The following is an 18304-nucleotide window of genomic DNA, read 5'->3' as shown; positions in this document are numbered from 1 at the left end:
TGAAAAAATTTAAGGAATTTTTTAAAACTCAAAACATTATTTAAAGGGTACTCTCTCAGAACTTGGATCATTCTGGAATTAGTCCATTTAAAATAAAATCTAATTAACAGTGTCCCTTTAACATGGGTGAGTGCATGCAGCACAGCAAGATAAAAAGTTAACACAATGGTGGCAACAGAAACGTTATTACATTTTGTGTGTATGTTTAAATAGATGAATTCTCAAAGACCTAAGCTATCTACAAAACAGAGATGTCTCAAATGTACATCTTTAGAAGGCACTCAAGTCAACCATCTTTACTAAAAAATTATGAAATCAAACAATCATGCTTGAAAATTTTCAGTTTAACTTCAAGTGAGCACTCCAAGTAAATGAAACCAAAAAGTTATGTATCAATTTATTCACACAAAAAATTGGACAATTCTTGTGGCTTTAGTGTGAGGCTCTGAGCTACCTTAAGAGAAATTAGGGGTTGATCCCAAACTCGCCCTGTGTTTCTTCTGGCAGGCAGGGATTGGAAGTGTGATGCGTTTAACCAAAGGAGTAAAGAGCAAGCTTTGAACAAATTAACTGACGCTTCCAACAGCCAATTTAGAAGAGCCATCAGGTCTTGAAAAGACTTATGTTAGTTCTTTTGCAGGCAGCACGAGGTGAGGGGGGGAGAAATGGATCCAATAAACGATACAACTGTGATTTATCTCATAACAAATTCAGGCAAATATGGATGATGGGTGTAAAAATCTAACCCTTCATTCCAGACCACTTGTATAACCTTGCCTTCACTACTACCAGTACAGCTTTAACTAAATGAACAATTTACTTGTGGTAAGGCTTGAAGAGCAAGATTGACCAACTGTACTATGAGGTTGTAGTGCAGGAGTTCTCAAACTGGGGGACGGGACCCCTCAGGGGGTCACGAGGTTATTACATGTGGGGTCGTGAGCTGTCAACCTCCACCCCAAACCCTGCTTTGCCTACAGCATTTATAATGGTGTTAAATATATAAAAAAGCGCTCTTAATTTATAAGGGGGGGTCACACTCAGAGGCTTGCTATGTGAAAGGGGTCGCCAGTAAAAAAAAGTTTGAGAGCCATTGCTGTAGTGCTACTCTGCAACTACTGTATTATCTAAGGTGTAGGAAAGGAAAGCTGGCTGCTCTTTTATTCCTTCTAGCATATTTTAGTGGGGGACATTGTAAGATAGGATTAACAGAAATAGGGGGATTAGAATGGAATAGCTTTTTCAGCATTTTGATTGTGGTGGCTGTGATGTTGCTCATTGCTAAATCCAGAGAAAATGGCAGCTCAAGAGTCTCAAGGGCTTGTCTACACTTGCAATTTACAGCGCTGCAACTTTCTCGCTCAGGGGTGTGAAACCCCCTCCCCCCCCCCCCCCGAGCGCAGCAAGTTTCAGCGCTGTAAAGCGCCAGTGTAGACAGTGCACCGGCGCTGGGAGCTGTACCCCCAGTGCCGGAAGCTGCGCCCCTCATGAAGGTGGTTTTTTTTAAGAGCTCTCTCCCAGCGCTGTGCCGTGACCACACAAGGCACGTTAAAGCGCTGCCGTGACAGAACCTTAGGGAGGCACGGTGGCTATTATAATATGGCCATATACTGCTTCCCATTTATGAAACCTTACAAACAGGTTTTTAACTCTTAACAAAAGCTTTGCAATTCACCTTTATATATTTGTTTTGCAGACTGTGAATATACATTACCTGAATAAGAACCAAATGATACCGTCCAGCGTACAATAAGTCCTAGTAAGACAGTAATTGTCATTAAGCTCCATTTTTCCATAGCTGCACTTCAAACCAAGTCAAAGGTACCTGAAAACAAGAAAACAAAGTCTATTTTAGCTCTGCCTATGTTTCTGTTCCTTTATGCATTTGGAGTCCCATCATAATTTAGTGACACTGATGATAGTCTCACTCTGCCCCACACTATAAGTGTGACGTTGCAATATTGCTTCTTCCTGCATGCTGCGATTAGACAGTTTATTCCAAGCACTGAAAAGTTTCTATGCATAAAACCAAACACTACACAGAAATATCTCCTCCCATTTCTGAGTCACAAACCAACTAGGCTTCTGGCAAAGGAAAAAGAAAGAGTGTAAGATTTCAAACTACTGAGAGGAACCCAGATCTCAAACCAACGTTATGCTGTACACACATACACATTATTAGACTCCATCTCTTTAGTATGTTGGGGACTGTATATGTAATACATACAGGTGGAGTGTGGTTTCTTTATGGATGATTATTGTTATTTGAAAAACTTCCTGTTACAGTGTTTAAGTTTGAGGAGGGAAAATACTGAGGCTGCTCCTATCCAAAAGCAGCTCAATAACTTACTTACTACTGAAAACCTGAAAAATATTCAAGGATTTCTATACAATTCCTCAAATTCCTTGACCATTAATCAATTAGCAATAGCAAACACAGAATTGATAATGTGACATTTAACCACTTTTTCTACTGCATTATCTTTTGCTTACATGATGACATAGGCTAAGAATGGATGTTTGATTAATGTCACTGCGCCAGTACTCAATACAGACCTGATTCGGCAAAATCTTATGCCCAGAAGTAGAGCTTACTGAAATGATTAGTCCCATTTACATTAACAGGACTACTAACAGCAGCAAACTCTACACAACTGGGTACTAATTGTTTTCAGGATCGGGCTCTAGTCTCTTACAAAAATATTTTTAAAACAACTGAGACTTTCACTAAAATAAATAAATCCTAAACTACTTGTTAAAATAAGACACAATTTTAAAAAAAATATACATATACAAAAAAGTCAGGATTTTAGATACACCTGAAGCCTTAAAGTTACAAATAAACACATTTCAGAAGTCAAAGGATTTTTACTTGGTTGATGATATCATTAACGTCTAAATTTAAGCAAGAGGCTGCATCCCTTGCCCTTTACTAGGTATTTATAACACAACCAATTCTACCAGAAGAAAACTAATCTGATATCCTACTAAGCAAAGAGGATTTGACTACAAATTGTGAGTTTTAAGCCCATCTACGTATTTGGACAAATATTTAAGATCCCAACAGTTCAAGTATTTGTTTATTTAAAAACACTTCATCTTTAAGTGTAAGCAATGTTCACATTTGTTTGTTTCTTCTCTTCCTCCACAGAGTTAAAAGAGAGAAACATTTTAACAGCTTCTGATGACTTATGTTGAGTACCCTGTTTAATTCCAAAGTTCTGAAATAAATTATAAAGTTTGCTAAATAAGAAATACTTATTAAAGAGAACATGAAAGAAAAAGTATTATGTTTTTTTTTCTTTTACCCAATTATGAGAATGAGCATGCATGTCTTTCTGCAGTCTCCCTGAGAGCTAAGCTCCACACAGCACAGGAAAGCCATAAGAATGAGAAGCCTCTGGCTTTAGTTTGGGTTCTTATATACACTCCACAGCTATCCCATCAGGCCACAGTATGAAAAGCATTGCCCCACCTAAGAGAAACTATTCCTTAATTTCCATGCCTTTCGTTTCAGTCTCGGATTCCTCACCTTTTTTTATAGCAGACAAAACAAATAAATCTTTAATATCCTGGAAACAGGATTAAATTCAGTCCTGGCATATGTGGGTGCTACTCCTCTGAAGCCAACCTACTTTTGGCCCCATGAGTCTGATACCAACCGGGGCTGAACTAGGCCCTCAGTCTCTAAAGTTTCATTAAAACATGAAGTCCATTTCTATAAACAGAGATTACAAATGTTACCTGCAGAGGGGGAAAGTGTAACATAGTCACAGCAGGTGAGTTTTACTTTCTTCTTTTACACTGGTTTTAAATTCAAAAAGGAACAAGGGACCACACCTCCCACTTAAGGCACTCTACCCATCACAGAAGATATGCAGGGTGAAACTTTCTACACCAAAATCTCTATATCCCAGCTAAAGCCCATCTTTTACATTTCTCACCTTGACATTGATAACAATGAGCTTCTCCTCCCTAATGCACCCTCGGTCCAGTCTATTCAAAACACCACTGCTAAAGTAATCTTCCCCTCCAACCATGCTGTACAACTGCCCCCATCATGAATCCCTTTTCTGGCTTCCTCTCTTTTATCCCATCAAATGTAAGATACTTGTAAAGTCCTAAATAACCACATCCTAGCCCATATCTAGACTCTCATTTTCTCCTGCTCCTTTCATCTTCTGCTGCTACTCTTGCCTTCACGGTCCTTCGTACAGTTCCCTATTATTGGAACAATCTCCTTTTTCTTGTCTATCAAGTTCCCTCTTTCTCTCTCCTCCTTAAAACCCAGTTCTTAAAGAATTCCATACTACTTTATCTTCCTTGTTAATAATCGCTCCATATCTTCCTTTACCTAAACAGTTACCCTGTGTTTTGTCTGTGCTAGACTCTAAGCTCCTTGGAGCACAGAACACATCATACTCTGATAAGGAAAGTGCTGCGTAGATATAGGAGGCACAATAAATAGTAGTAATAACAATACAAAACATCTATGGTGGGAGCCACAAACAGGGCCGGCCCACAACATTTTGGCACCTCACTAGAAGCTGATGCTGCAACACTGAACACCAAGTTCAATGAATGAGAACTGCATGGGACAAAAAACGCTTGAGGGTTTAACTCTTGGATCCATGTCTGCACTCCTCTGTTCTTTCCTCTCATGTTGGCACCATTATCGTAGCCCTGACCTCTCATGTCAGCTATCGCAATTCCCATATCTTCCAGCTTTTTAAGAAGCACATTTGTCATACCAGCTCCTGTAGTATCATCAATGTCAATAAATTCTAGAAAATGCTCTCCGACAGTCACCATTGCAGAGACATTTTCACTAGGTTCTGTTGTTGTTACAAAATGCACCATTAAAGTCATTTGTTCCGTATGGCTGATGTCAGGTGTGCAGTCCAGAATAACAGAGTAAAATCTTGCTGACTTCAGATCTGCCACAATCTTCCGTTTGACTTTTGTTGCCAGTAACTGTATGATCTCATTTTGAATTGTTTTTCCAAGGTAGTGGTGTGTGTACATTTCTTGGGTGGTGACTCTTTTTAGATGCTCCTGGAGTACAGCATCAAACTCAGCCATCAGCGCCACAATTTTAAGGAAGTTTCCATTGTTTGGCACATACAGCTGATCTGAAGTGCCACACTGTCATAACTATAAAGGGAAGGGTGACAGCCATACTGTGTACAGTACTAAAGTCCCTCCTGGTCAGAGACTCTAAAATCCTTTTACCTGTAAAGGGTTAAGAAGCTCGGGTAACCTGGCTGACACCTGACCCAGAGGACCAATAAGGGGACAAGATACTTTCAAATCTTGGGGGGGGAAAGGCTTTTGTGTGTGTCCTTTGTTTAAGGGGTTGTTCGCTCTTGGGACTGAGAGGGACCAGACATCAATCCAGGTTCTCCCCATCTTTCTAAACAAGTCTCTCTTATTTCAAAATTGTAAGTAAAAGCCAGGCAAGGCGTCTTAGATTTACTTTGTTTTCTCAACTTGTAAATGTACCTTTTACTAAAGTGCTTATCTTGTTTGCTATACTTTGAACCTAAGACAGAGGGGATTCCTCTGAGCTCTTTAAGTTTGATTACCCTGTAAAGTTATTTTCCATACTGATTTTGCAGAGATGATTTTTACCTTTTGCTTTAATTAAAAGCCTTCTTTTTTAAAACCTGATTGATTTCTCCTTGTTTTAAGATCCAAAGGGGGTTTGGATCTGTATTCACCAGGAGTTGGTGAAAGGAAGGAGGGGGGAAGGGTCAATTTCTCCTTGTTTTAAGATCCAAAGGGGGTTTGGATCTGTATTCACCAGGAGTTGGTGAAAGGAAGGAGGGGGGAAGGGTCAATCTCTCCTTGTTTAAGATCCAAGCAGTTTGGATCTGTATTCACCAGGGAATTGGTGAAAGGTTTCTCAAGGCTTCCCAGGGAGGGAATCCATCGAGAATGGTGGCAGCGGGACCAGAGCTAAGCTGGTAGATAAGCTTAGCAGTTTTCATGCAGGCCCCTACATTTGTACCCTAAAGTTCAAAGTAGGGATACAGCCTTGACATGGTGGCACAGCGGTGGGATCGTTTTAAACCCAAAAGCCAGTAAGAGATTTTTTTTTTCCTTCTAGCTGCTTGGAGAGCAGAGCTGAAGGTAGATGCATATCTTATCTCTCCTTGCCTGAAGGCAGAGGTGTTAAGTTTTTTTAACAAGGTCCTTTGTTAAGAGAAGGGTTCAATTAATGAGCAAACAACTGGTAAAGATAATTTACAAGCTGAATTGTGTTTTTTTTTTTTCTTTTTACATCCTCGGGAGTAGCTTGTTAGAAAGTCTCTGTTAACTCAGCAGCACTCAGCAGTTGCCTGAGCTAAGTACATCCCAGTTTCAGTCAACTGCAGAGGGGTGTGACCCAGCACAAGAAAACCAGGAAAATGACTACCAAAGAAGAAAAAGCTAAAGAGGAGGCCCACAAGAGAGCTATGGAGCTGAAAGAAAAAGAGATAGAGCTGAGAGACAGAGAAGAGAAAGCCAAAGAGGGGGCCCACAAGAGAGAGATGGAGCTGAGAGACAGAGAAGAGAAAGCCAAAGAGGAGGCCCACAAGAGAGAAATGGAGCTGGAAAAAGCCAAACAGGAGGCCCATGAAAGAGAAGAGAAAGCCAAACAGGAGGCCCATAAAAGAGAGATGGAGCTGAAAGAAAAAGAGATGGAACTGGAAGCAGCAAGGACTAGGCAGGGTGCATCAGACCATCCTAACAACTCCTCTCCAGGTACCACTTCCCATCCCAGGAAATTCCCCACCTACAAGGCAGGCGATGATACTGAGGCCTTCTTAGAAAATTTTGAAAGGGCCTGCCTTGGATACGACATCCCTCCAACCCAGTACATGGTAGAGCTGAGGCCGCAGCTCAGTGGACCCTTAGCAGAAGTGGCGGCTGAAATGCCTAAGGAACACATGAACAGTTATGAACTTTTTAAAAACAAGGCCAGACTCAGAATGGGGCTAACACCCGAGCATGCCCGTCGGCGGTTCAGAGCCCTAAGGTGGAAACCAGATGTGTCATTTACCCGGCATGCCTACCACATTGACAAAAATTGTGATGCCTGGGTATCAGGAGCAAATGTTAAATCTCTGGAAGATCTGCTTTCCCTAGTAAAAATGGAGCAGTTTTTAGAGGGTGTTCCTGAGGAAATAGAAAGGTACATCCTAGATGGGAAGCCCAAAACTGTAACCGAGGCGGGGGAGATTGGAGCCAAATGGGTGGAGGTGACAGAAAAGAAAAAAGCTAGTAGCAGTTGGAGCGAATATCAGAAGGGGCAAGCCGAAACAAGACCTTATCACCGGGGACAACCCAAGACCCCACCCACATCCCAAGGGAAACCCCAGACGCCTTCTCACCCCACCACACCAGTCTCCAGCAACCAACATCGCCCCGGTGATACCTTAGCAGGGCGATGTTTTAAATGTAATGAACTGGGGCACATAAAGGCTCACTGCCCCAAGAACCCCAACCGATTACAGTTCATTACACCCCAATCACACCAAAGATCCCCAGACCCAGATGCCTCTCTCATACCCTCGGAGCGAAGGGAAACCTTGAGAGTGGGCGGAAAGAAGGTTATCGCTTGGAGGGACACTGGGGCACAAGTGTCAACTATTCACCAATCCCTAGTGGACCCCAAACTCATCAACCCGGAGGCTACAGTGACAATTCAACCCTTCGTGTCACAGTCTGTAACCTTGCCTACAGCCCAGTTGCATGTCCAGTACAAGGGCTGGTCAGGAATGTGGACTTTTGCAGTCTATGACAATTATCCCATTCCCATGCTGCTGGGGGAAGACTTGGCCAACCATGTGAAGCTAGCCAAGAGGGTGGGAATAGTCACCCGCAGCCAGGCTAAGCAAGCTTTCACCCCCATCCCTGTTCCTAAGCCGTTCACCAGGGCCCCGTCTGTGTTACCGGAGACCCAAAACCAGGTGGTGGAACCGGATCCCCTGCCAACGACTGCAACAGCCGTAGTGGATCCAATCCCAGAGACCCAGCCAAAGCCAGTCCCAGAACCGGAACTGGCAACGCAACCAGCACCAGAACCATTGCCAGCACTGAGTCCAGCGCTTGCAACCCCGTCTACAACTCCAATGCCAGAGGGCACCAGCGAGCCTAAACTGGCGGAAGCAGCAGATAACCCTACCCAAGAGGCTCAGCCAAAGCCTGAAATACCACATAGTGCACCAGCGGACAGCGGTTCACAGTCAATGGAAAAAGCCCCAGCACCTGCATCGCTTCCAGAGGGACCAAGCCCCAGTCCACAGTCCAAGGAGGAACTGATGTCTCCAGCATCAAGGGAACAGTTCCAGGCCGAGCAGGAAGCAGATGACAGCCTTCAGAAAGCTTGGGCGGCGGCACGGAGCACCCCACCGCCTCTCAGCTCTTCTAACCGATCCCGGTTTGTTGTAGAAAAAGGACTTTTATACAAGGAGACTCTTTCTGGTGGGCACCAGGAAGACTGGCATCCTCAAAGACAGTTGGTAGTTCCCACTAAGTATCGGGTAAAACTCTTGAGCTTAGCCCATGATCATCCCAGTGGCCATTCTGGGGTGAACAGAACCAAAGACCGGTTGGGGAAGTCCTTCCACTGGGAGGGAATGGGCAAGGACGTTGCTAATTATGTCCGGTCTTGTGAGGTGTGCCAACGAGTGGGAAAGCCCCAAGACCAGGTTAAAGCCCCTCTCCAGCCACTACCCATAATTGAGGTCCCATTTCAGCGAGTAGCTGTGGATATTCTGGGTCCTTTCCCAAAGAAGACACCCAGAGGAAAGCAGTACGTACTGACTTTCATGGATTTTGCTACCCGATGGCCGGAAGCTGTACCCTTAAGCAACACCAAGGCTAAAAGTGTGTGCCAGGCATTAGCAGACATTTTTGCCAGGGTAGGTTGGCCCTCCGACATACTTACAGATTCGGGAACTAATTTCCTGGCAGGGAACATGAAAAACCTGTGGAAAGCTCATGGGGTGAATCACTTGGTTGCCACCCCTCATCACCATCAAACCAATGGTCTGGTGGAGAGGTTTAATGGAACTTTGGGGGCCATGATACGTAAATTCGTAAATGAACACTCCAATGATTGGGACCTAGTGTTGCAGCAGTTGCTTTTTGCCTACAGGGCTGTACCACATCCCAGTTTAGGGTTTTCACCATTTGAACTTGTGTATGGCCGCGAGGTTAAGGGGCCATTACAGTTGGTGAAGCAGCAATGGGAGGGGTTTACGCCTTCTCCAGGAACTAACATTCTAGACTTTGTAAGCAACCTACAAAACACCCTCCGACACTCTTTAGCCCTTGCTAAAGAAAACCTAAAGGATGCTCAAAAAGAGCAAAAGGCCTGGTATGATAAACATTCCAGAGAACGGTCCTTCAAAGTAGGAGACCAAGTCATGGTCTTAAAGGCGCTCCAGGCCCATAAAATGGAAGCGTCGTGGGAAGGACCATTCACGGTCCAGGAGCGCCTAGGAGCTGTTAACTATCTCATAGCCTCCCCCACCTCCAACATAAAGCCTAAGGTATACCATGTTAATTCTCTTAAGCCCTTTTATTCTAGAGAATTAAACGTTTGCCAGTTTACAGCCCAGGAAACTGATGACGCGGAGTGGCCTGCAGGTGTCTACTATGAAGGAAAAAGGAATGGTGGCGTGGAAGAGGTGAACCTCTCCACGACCCTGGGACGTCTGCAGCGACAGCAGATAAAGGAGCTGTGCACAAGCTTTGCACCGATTTTCTCAGCCACTCCAGGACGGACCGAACGGGCATACCACTCCATTGACACAGGTAATGCTCACCCAATTAGAACCCCACCCTACCGGGAGTCACCTCATGCCCAAGCGGCTATACAAAGGGAGATCCAGGACATGCTACAGATGGGTATAATCCGCCCCTCTACCAGTGCATGGGCATCTCCAGTGGTTCTAGTTCCCAAACCAGATGGGGAAATACGCTTTTGCGTGGACTACCGTAAGCTAAATGCTGTAACTCGTCCTGACAACTATCCAATGCCACGCACAGATGAGCTATTGGAAAAATTGGGACATGCCCAAATCATCTCTACTTTAGACTTAACCAAGGGGTACTGGCAAGTACCCTTAGATGAACCCGCTAAGGAAAGGTCCGCCTTCGTCACCCAGGCAGGGGTGTATGAATTCAATGTACTCCCTTTCGGGTTGCGAAATGCACCCGCCACCTTCCAAAGACTTGTAGATGGTCTCTTAGCGGGATTGGGAGAATCTGCCGTTGCCTATCTCGATGATGTGGCCATTTTTTCTGATTCATGGACAGAACACCTGGAGCACCTGAAAAAAGTCTTCGAGCGCATCCGGCAGGCAGGACTAACTGTTAAGGCTAAAAAGTGTCAAATAGGCCAAAACAGAGTGACGTACCTGGGGCACCAGGTGGGTCAAGGAACTATAACTCCCCTACAGGCCAAAGTGGATGCTATCCAAAAGTGGCCGGTTCCAAAGTCAAAGAAACAGGTCCAATCCTTCTTAGGCTTGGCCGGATATTATAGGCGATTTGTACCACACTACAGCCAAATCGCCGCCCCGCTGACAGACCTAACCAGAAAGAAACAGCCAAATGCAGTTCAGTGGACTGATAAGTGTCAAAAGGCCTTTAACCAGCTTAAGGCAACACTCATGTCTGACCCTGTGCTAAGGGCCCCAGACTTTGACAAACCGTTCCTAGTAACCACAGATGCTTCCGAGCGAGGCGTGGGAGCAGTTTTAATGCAGGAAGGACCGGATCAAGAATTCCATCCTGTCGTGTTTCTCAGCAAGAAACTGTCTGAGAGGGAAAGCCACTGGTCAATCAGCGAAAAGGAATGCTACGCCATTGTGTACGCGCTGGAAAAGCTACGCCCATATGTTTGGGGACGGCGCTTCCAACTACAAACAGACCATGCTGCGCTACAGTGGCTTCATACCGCCAAGGGGAATAACAAAAAACTTCTTCGGTGGAGTTTAGCTCTCCAAGATTTTGATTTTGAAATACAACACATTTCGGGAGCTTCTAACAAAGTGGCTGATGCACTCTCCGGGAAAGTTTCCCAGAGTTAACTGGTTAACAATTGTTCTTGTAATGAAACATATTGTTAGTTTTTATATAATCAGTAGTATGTCTAAAGGTACGTGTCTTGTTAACTCTGTTTTCTCCTAGAACTCCAGGAAGAAATCACAGCCAGTGTGGAACCGAACGTCCAACACTATCTGTGATTTGGGGGGCGTGTCATAACTATAAAGGGAAGGGTGACAGCCATACTGTGTACAGTACTAAAGTCCCTCCTGGTCAGAGACTCTAAAATCCTTTTACCTGTAAAGGGTTAAGAAGCTCGGGTAACCTGGCTGACACCTGACCCAGAGGACCAATAAGGGGACAAGATACTTTCAAATCTTGGGGGGGGAAAGGCTTTTGTGTGTGTCCTTTGTTTAAGGGGTTGTTCGCTCTTGGGACTGAGAGGGACCAGACATCAATCCAGGTTCTCCCCATCTTTCTAAACAAGTCTCTCTTATTTCAAAATTGTAAGTAAAAGCCAGGCAAGGCGTCTTAGATTTACTTTGTTTTCTCAACTTGTAAATGTACCTTTTACTAAAGTGCTTATCTTGTTTGCTATACTTTGAACCTAAGACAGAGGGGATTCCTCTGAGCTCTTTAAGTTTGATTACCCTGTAAAGTTATTTTCCATACTGATTTTGCAGAGATGATTTTTACCTTTTGCTTTAATTAAAAGCCTTCTTTTTTAAAACCTGATTGATTTCTCCTTGTTTTAAGATCCAAAGGGGGTTTGGATCTGTATTCACCAGGAGTTGGTGAAAGGAAGGAGGGGGGAAGGGTCAATTTCTCCTTGTTTTAAGATCCAAAGGGGGTTTGGATCTGTATTCACCAGGAGTTGGTGAAAGGAAGGAGGGGGGAAGGGTCAATCTCTCCTTGTTTAAGATCCAAGCAGTTTGGATCTGTATTCACCAGGGAATTGGTGAAAGGTTTCTCAAGGCTTCCCAGGGAGGGAATCCATCGAGAATGGTGGCAGCGGGACCAGAGCTAAGCTGGTAGATAAGCTTAGCAGTTTTCATGCAGGCCCCTACATTTGTACCCTAAAGTTCAAAGTAGGGATACAGCCTTGACACACACGGTGCTAGGTTTTGGGTAGCAAGCATTCTCACAATGGCAATGAGCCTTTGCAGAACATTTTGCCAGTAAAGAGATTCTGATACAATCTTCTCTTGATGCTGATAATCTATGGTGGCCTTTAACCTTAGTCTCATCTCAAGCTCTTTCCACCTATGGTATCTCTCTGGTGATTTGCTGCCTCTTCATGGCATGCCAGATTTCTAGCCAGATTTTTCCAGTTCTTTGTTCCTGTAGAACCCGATGTGGCTGGAACATTAGACTGGAAGCGTTTGCAACAAAAACAGTACGCAGCATTCTGGGTTTTTGAGTACATAAGCCATGGCCTCTCCACTTTGTCACCATTGGGGATTTCTTGCCAGTAATGTGTTGGATGGAAATGGCTATTTTCATTGTCTTTGGGGAACATAAAGTTTTTCACTTGCTGTGGCCCATGCAGTACAAGGAAGTCCCTCAGGCTACTGCTCAAGTGGGTCCACAGTCCTGGATCATCTAGACTTAAGGAAATAAACTCAGCAGCAGCTGTTTCTTGCGCCTCCACCACACTCTTCTCTGATCTACACTTTTTTTCAGGAATGTACATGGTTACATCCATTTGAGATGGAGATATGGATGCTGCAGTAGCTGCCAGGTCACCTGCACTCTGACTAACTGGAAGATCAGGCATCACCTCACCACTCACATCCTCACTGGGGCCGGGGGGCTCACCGTGAACATTTGTGTCTATGTATCTCAGGAGAGCTCCTTCCTGCTTAGATAGAAAAGCTTCCTTTGCTTTCTTTCTTTTTCTGAATGCTGCCCCAGAGGGGCGTTTTCTTCTTTCACTCATGACTGCTGTTCTGTGCCAGCTATAGTGGCTCTCAACACTCAATTGAAGGGGACAAATAAGCAGGCTGGTAGCAGGGCCTGAGGGAGGGAAGATATCAGCATCTTAAGGGCCTAACTGGCTCCTACTACTTCAGTTGACTGCCTGTTCTCCTCAAGTGGGTTCAGGGAAGCAGCAGGAAACAGGAAGCTCCATGAGAAGCTGGTGTTAATCAGTCCAGGCTCCCGGGGGTGCTAGAGAGGTACATAGGAGGCTCCTCCTCCTCTCTCTCTCTGCAGCTCCTGCTGCTTTCTGTTATTCCCTCTCACCTTTTCTCCTGCCTGCCTGTTATGTCTCTTGTGCCCTTCTTCCTCCAGCACAGCACTCCACCATCTCTGTGCATCTAGAGCAGAGAGAATACATATGCACCAGCAGCAGACACAATTTTCTACACTCTGGGTCCTAGTGGCACCCCACCATCTGGCACCTGAGGCAGCCGCCTCAGTTCACCTCATGGTAAGGCCAACCCTGGCCACAAATATACTCAGGCACCTAAGTCACATTTTTAGGCACCACTGCAATCCACAAAACTCCCACTCAGCTTCTGTCTAACTCTGTAGGTAACTAAACTCACCAAGCACCTAAGTTTTTGCAGTAGAAGTTCCCTAGGCACCTACATTCCTGCCTCTGAGCATATGCACCACTGATTCACTCTAGGTGCCTGGACACCAATCTCCCAACTAAGCAACCCACATATCAGGGGGAAGACAGATGTTCCTTTGCCTAAACTGTGTGTCGGGCCCAATCCAGTAGGTGTGCTAAGACACGGACTAACTTCACAAAATGACTGGAGGGAGGGGAGAAAGGAGGACCTCAGGCTTTGTCTTCACTACCCGCCGATCCGGCGGGTAGCAATCGGTTTTTTGGGGATCGACTTACCGCGTCTAGTGAAGCCGCGGTAAAATCGATCCCTGATCGCTCTGCCGTCGACTCCGGAAATCCACCTCGGCAAGAGGCGGCAGCGGAGTCGGCGGCAGCGTGGCAGCGGTCAACTTTCCCGCGTCCTCACCGCCAGGTAAGCCGACCTAAAATACGCAACTTCAGCTACGGTATTCACGTAGCTGAAGTTGCGTATCTTAGGTCGGACCCCCGCTGCAGTGTAGACCTAGCCTCACTTATTACCTTAATCACTGACCTAAAGATTCTCACCTGGAATGTGGGAGACTCCTGGTTTAAGTCCCGCCTCTGCCTGATGAGGAGACAGGATTTGAACAGGAATCTGCCACCTCACTGGGTGCAGGTGCATAATGCTGTTGTGACTCAGAAAAAAAAATAATTCCTTTCTGATTACTGGTTCAGGATGAGTGCTTAAGAAAAGGTACTAGTCATGAAAGCACTTGCACTGTTCCACCACAGTGTTTCTCTGTTTTGTCAAGCCATGAAACTTTAGACCTCAGCTTGTCATTTATATTTTTGTTGTTACTGAATGTTAAGTAAAACTTTAACTTCATTAGAGTGTTGAAGTTCCTGTCAAATGTAGAAAAGGAAATACTTAAAATGTCAGCAGCAGCTCCAAAGTCTCTAAACCCTTGACCAGAGAGGAAATTGCAGCTGAGGTGCAATAATTAGCATTTTTTAATATTTTGGGAAACCATTCAATCACATTCAACACCACCAACAAAACTGAACATACATTAGAAAATAGGTGACACCCAAGTTATCAAATCTAGTCATTCTGATTATCATTTTCCTTATCCTGACACTCATTTCAATACCAGCACGATTTTATAGATCCATGTTTTATACTCTCTGCAGTCAGGCTATGATTACAAGGTCTCGTGGTATGGTGTTAGTTCTAGATCTCAGTTCTTGATATAGCAGCCACTAAAATCACATTACAATGAAGCAGAGGGGTCAAAAGGCAAAATGGCAAAATGATGTTTTTTCAGTGCTGACATCTCACAAACCACCATGGCTGAAAGAATTAAGCAACATTGGCAAATTAGAGTTGTATTTTGCTAGTGATTAATTATTAATTTCTCTCTGTGCTATCTTATGAAATACTGTTCATTTATAAATGGACCAGGCAAAAACACAGGCCAAGACAGCAAACCTCTGGGACCTATCCCAAGAAAATCTATTGGCTTGGACCCTTGTAAACAGAAATGGATGAGTTTTGTTCAACTCCAGTTATAATTTTGTATGAGGCATTTCCAGTCTTTTCCCATTGTGACTCCTTAATCATAGAATCATAGAATATCAGGGTTGGAAGGGACCTCAGGAGGTCATCTAATCCAACCCCCTGCTCAAAGCAGGACCAATTCCCAACAAAATCATCCCAGCCAGGGCTTTGTCAAGCCTGACCTTAAAAACTTCTAAGAAAGGAGATTCCACCACCTCCCTAGGTAACCCATTCCACTGCTTCACCACCCTCCTAGTCAAAAAGTTTTTCCTAATATCCAACCTAAACCTCCCCAACTGCAACTTGAGACCATTACTCCTTGTTCTGTCATCAGGTACCACTAAGAACAGACTAGATCCATCCTCTTAGGAACACCCTTTCAGGTAGTTGAAAGCAGCTATCAAATCCCCCCTCATTCTTCTCTTCTGCAGACTAAACAATCCCAGTTCCCTCAGCCTCTCATCATAAGTCATGTGCTCCAGCCCCCTAATCATTTTTGTTGCCCTCCGCTGGACTCTTTCCAATTTTTCCACATCTTTCTTGTAGTGTGGGGCCCAAAAATGGACACAGTACTCCAGATGAGACCTCACCAATGTCGAATAGAGGGGAACGATCACGTCGCTCGATCTGCTGGCAATGCCCCTACTTATACAGCCCAGAATGCTGTTAGCCTTCTTCACAACAAGGGCACACTGTTGACTCATATCCAGCTTCTCGTCCACTGTAACCCCTTGGTCCTTTTCTGCAGAACTGCTTCTTAGCCATTCGGTCCCTAGTCTGTAACAGTGCATGGGATTCTTCCGTCCTAAGTGCAGGACTCTGCACTTGTCCTTGTTGAACCTCATCAGGTTTCTTTTGGCCCAATCCTCTAATTTGTCTAGGTCCCTCTGTATCCTGTCCCTACCCTCCAGCGTATCTACCACTCTTCCCAGTTTAGTGTCATCTGCAAACTTGCTGAGAGTGCAGTCCACGCCATCCTCCAGATCATTAATGAAGATATTGAACAAAACCGGCCCCAGGACCGACCCCTGGGGCACTCCCCTTGAAACCGGCTGCCAACTAGACATGGAGCCGTTGATCACTACCCGTTGAGCCCGACGATCTAGCCAGCTTTCTAGCCACCTTATAGTCCATTCATCCAGCCCATACTTCTTTAACTTGCTGGCAAGAATACTGTATCAAAAGCTTTGCTAAAGTCAAGGAATAACACATCCACTGCTTTCCCCTCATCCACAGAGCCAGTTATCTCCTCATAGAAGGCAATTAGGTTAGTCAGGCATGATTTGCCCTTGGTGAATCCATGCGGACTGTTCCTGATCACTTTCCTCTCCTCTAAGTGCTTCAGAATTGAATTAAATAAGGGTATGATGAGAAAAGAGAGGAAGAAGCCGCTTTTTGGGTAGGACGTCAATCCAAGCGCTGCTCAGCACGGTCAGAGGAAAAGGCGACCAATATATATTTGTCAATCAGTTGATTTCTCTGATGATGGATTGATGTTCTACCTACTCGGTATGCAGAGGACCCCATCCCCACCACAAACACCAGGACAGACCCACATAAGGTGACCAGACATCCCGATTTTATAGGGACAGTTCTAATTTTTGGGTCTTTTTCTTATATAGGCTCCTATTACCCCCCACTCCATCCCGATTTTTCACATTTGCTGTCTGGTCACCCTAGACCCACACCCACCTCTCGGCACCGTTAGGGGACTCCACTTTGAGCACAACGGCAACCCGCACTGCCCACGACAGTCCGGGGCGGAGGGGGGCGGCCACACACTCCCCCTGTCAAAGGGAAGGCGGCAGACGTTGAGGGGCCAGGGCGGCATGCCCCCCTTCCCCTTCAGGGCTCTACACTGGGGGGCGTGTGTCCCAGCTGACAGGATCATGCCCTTCCAGCCAGCCCCTCCTCCCCCGCCGGTCTCACAGCAGAGGGCCCCACGCGCGCCCCCTTCACGTATGGCGGCTAGGGCACCCTCCAAACCCCCGTGAACCTTCCGCCGCGGCTCCGGAGGTCCCGCCCCCTGGTGACACCCGTGGAGCATGGACCGCCTCACACGCACCGACTGGGAGTCCAGGAAGCGCCCCGCGCGGATTTCCCGCCCCCACGAGGCACCCAGAAGCGCTGCTTCCCGCTCCCTCAGCACGGGAGCGCGCTCCCGCCTCCCCCCTTCCCTCCTGCGGGAGCACGCAACTCCTGCGCGAGCCCGCGGATCCCACTGGACAGACAGACTCACCGTGACGCGCGCGTCCCCCGGCGATTCCGCGCTCGAGTCGAGCTGTTTCCGGGTCTGGCAGACGGGCACGCGCTGGCAGCGTCACGGGGGGCGCGCACGTAGTAGTCGGGTGAACGCGGGCGCGAGGACGTAGGGCTGAGGGAGGGGATGGGGAATGGGGAGAGTGAATGGGGACAAGCCACGGGGGAGGCAGTGGGAGCGGGGCAGCATGGGGGCCAGGAGAATGTGGGGAAAATAAGGGGCAGCTAGGGGAATGGGCACATGACCTGCCAAACAGAGCCCCACCAACCCTAAGCACTACTAGGCCCACTGCCTCAGGCACTACAGGTGGCTCTTCTGTGGCCTCCTCTTAACCAGGTGAGGAGGCTCCACCAGGGCTTTAACTTACCAGTTTGTGATGTGCTCCTCTTCTGCACTAGCCGATTGCATCGTATTAGCTAACCGGTGCTAACAACACACCTCTTGCCCTAGTCTAGACATGGCTTGTTACCCCTGCCACCTCCTCAACACAAAACATCTACATTAGCACACAGCATCCTGGCCTGAAGGTACACAGATTGTAAATGTCAGAAGGTGCCAAAATTCACACTCCGAATAACATTAATGCTGCCTCAGTCACTACACACAGACCTTGTCTACTGCCAAAAACAGGACCTGTAATTCACCAAACGTTCAGCTCTTCTAGTGGCAGCACTAGTGCAGCTATGGCTTCAGGCAGCTGCCAGCTATTTATGCACCTTGTTGTTTTATCATACTCAGGTTAGATCTTTATGATGGTACTTAAAAAATCAATGGCCACCTAAAACCCAGTCTGCTGTAGTGCTGCTCCTGTTGCCGCAACTGGTGGAGATGAAATGTTACAATGGTGGGAAATTATTGGCAAAAAACCTGGTGGGGTAAACACTACTAGGGTCTGGGGCGCAGC

At 46.0% G+C, this 18304-nt stretch overlaps 1 protein-coding gene across 1 annotated transcript in view; it reads right to left on the bottom strand.

Annotated features, from left to right (window-relative positions):
* Positions 1 to 17419, bottom strand: part of ALG6 (ALG6 alpha-1,3-glucosyltransferase) — a 47087-nt gene extending 29668 nt beyond the window's left edge. Inside the window, exons 1-2 of the mRNA XM_065409519.1 lie at positions 17380 to 17419; positions 1715 to 1825 (exon numbers count right to left, since the gene is read on the bottom strand). Coding sequence (XP_065265591.1) covers positions 1715 to 1796 — 82 coding nt within the window. The 5' untranslated portion in view covers positions 1797 to 1825; positions 17380 to 17419. The remainder of the gene's footprint in view (positions 1 to 1714; positions 1826 to 17379) is intronic.
* Between the last annotated feature and the right edge of the window lie 885 nt (positions 17420 to 18304).

Source organism: Emys orbicularis, chromosome 8 (genome assembly GCF_028017835.1).
Source record: "Emys orbicularis isolate rEmyOrb1 chromosome 8, rEmyOrb1.hap1, whole genome shotgun sequence".
Lineage (NCBI taxonomy): Eukaryota > Metazoa > Chordata > Testudines > Emydidae > Emys > Emys orbicularis.
This window is presented reverse-complemented; position numbering and strand designations above follow the sequence as displayed.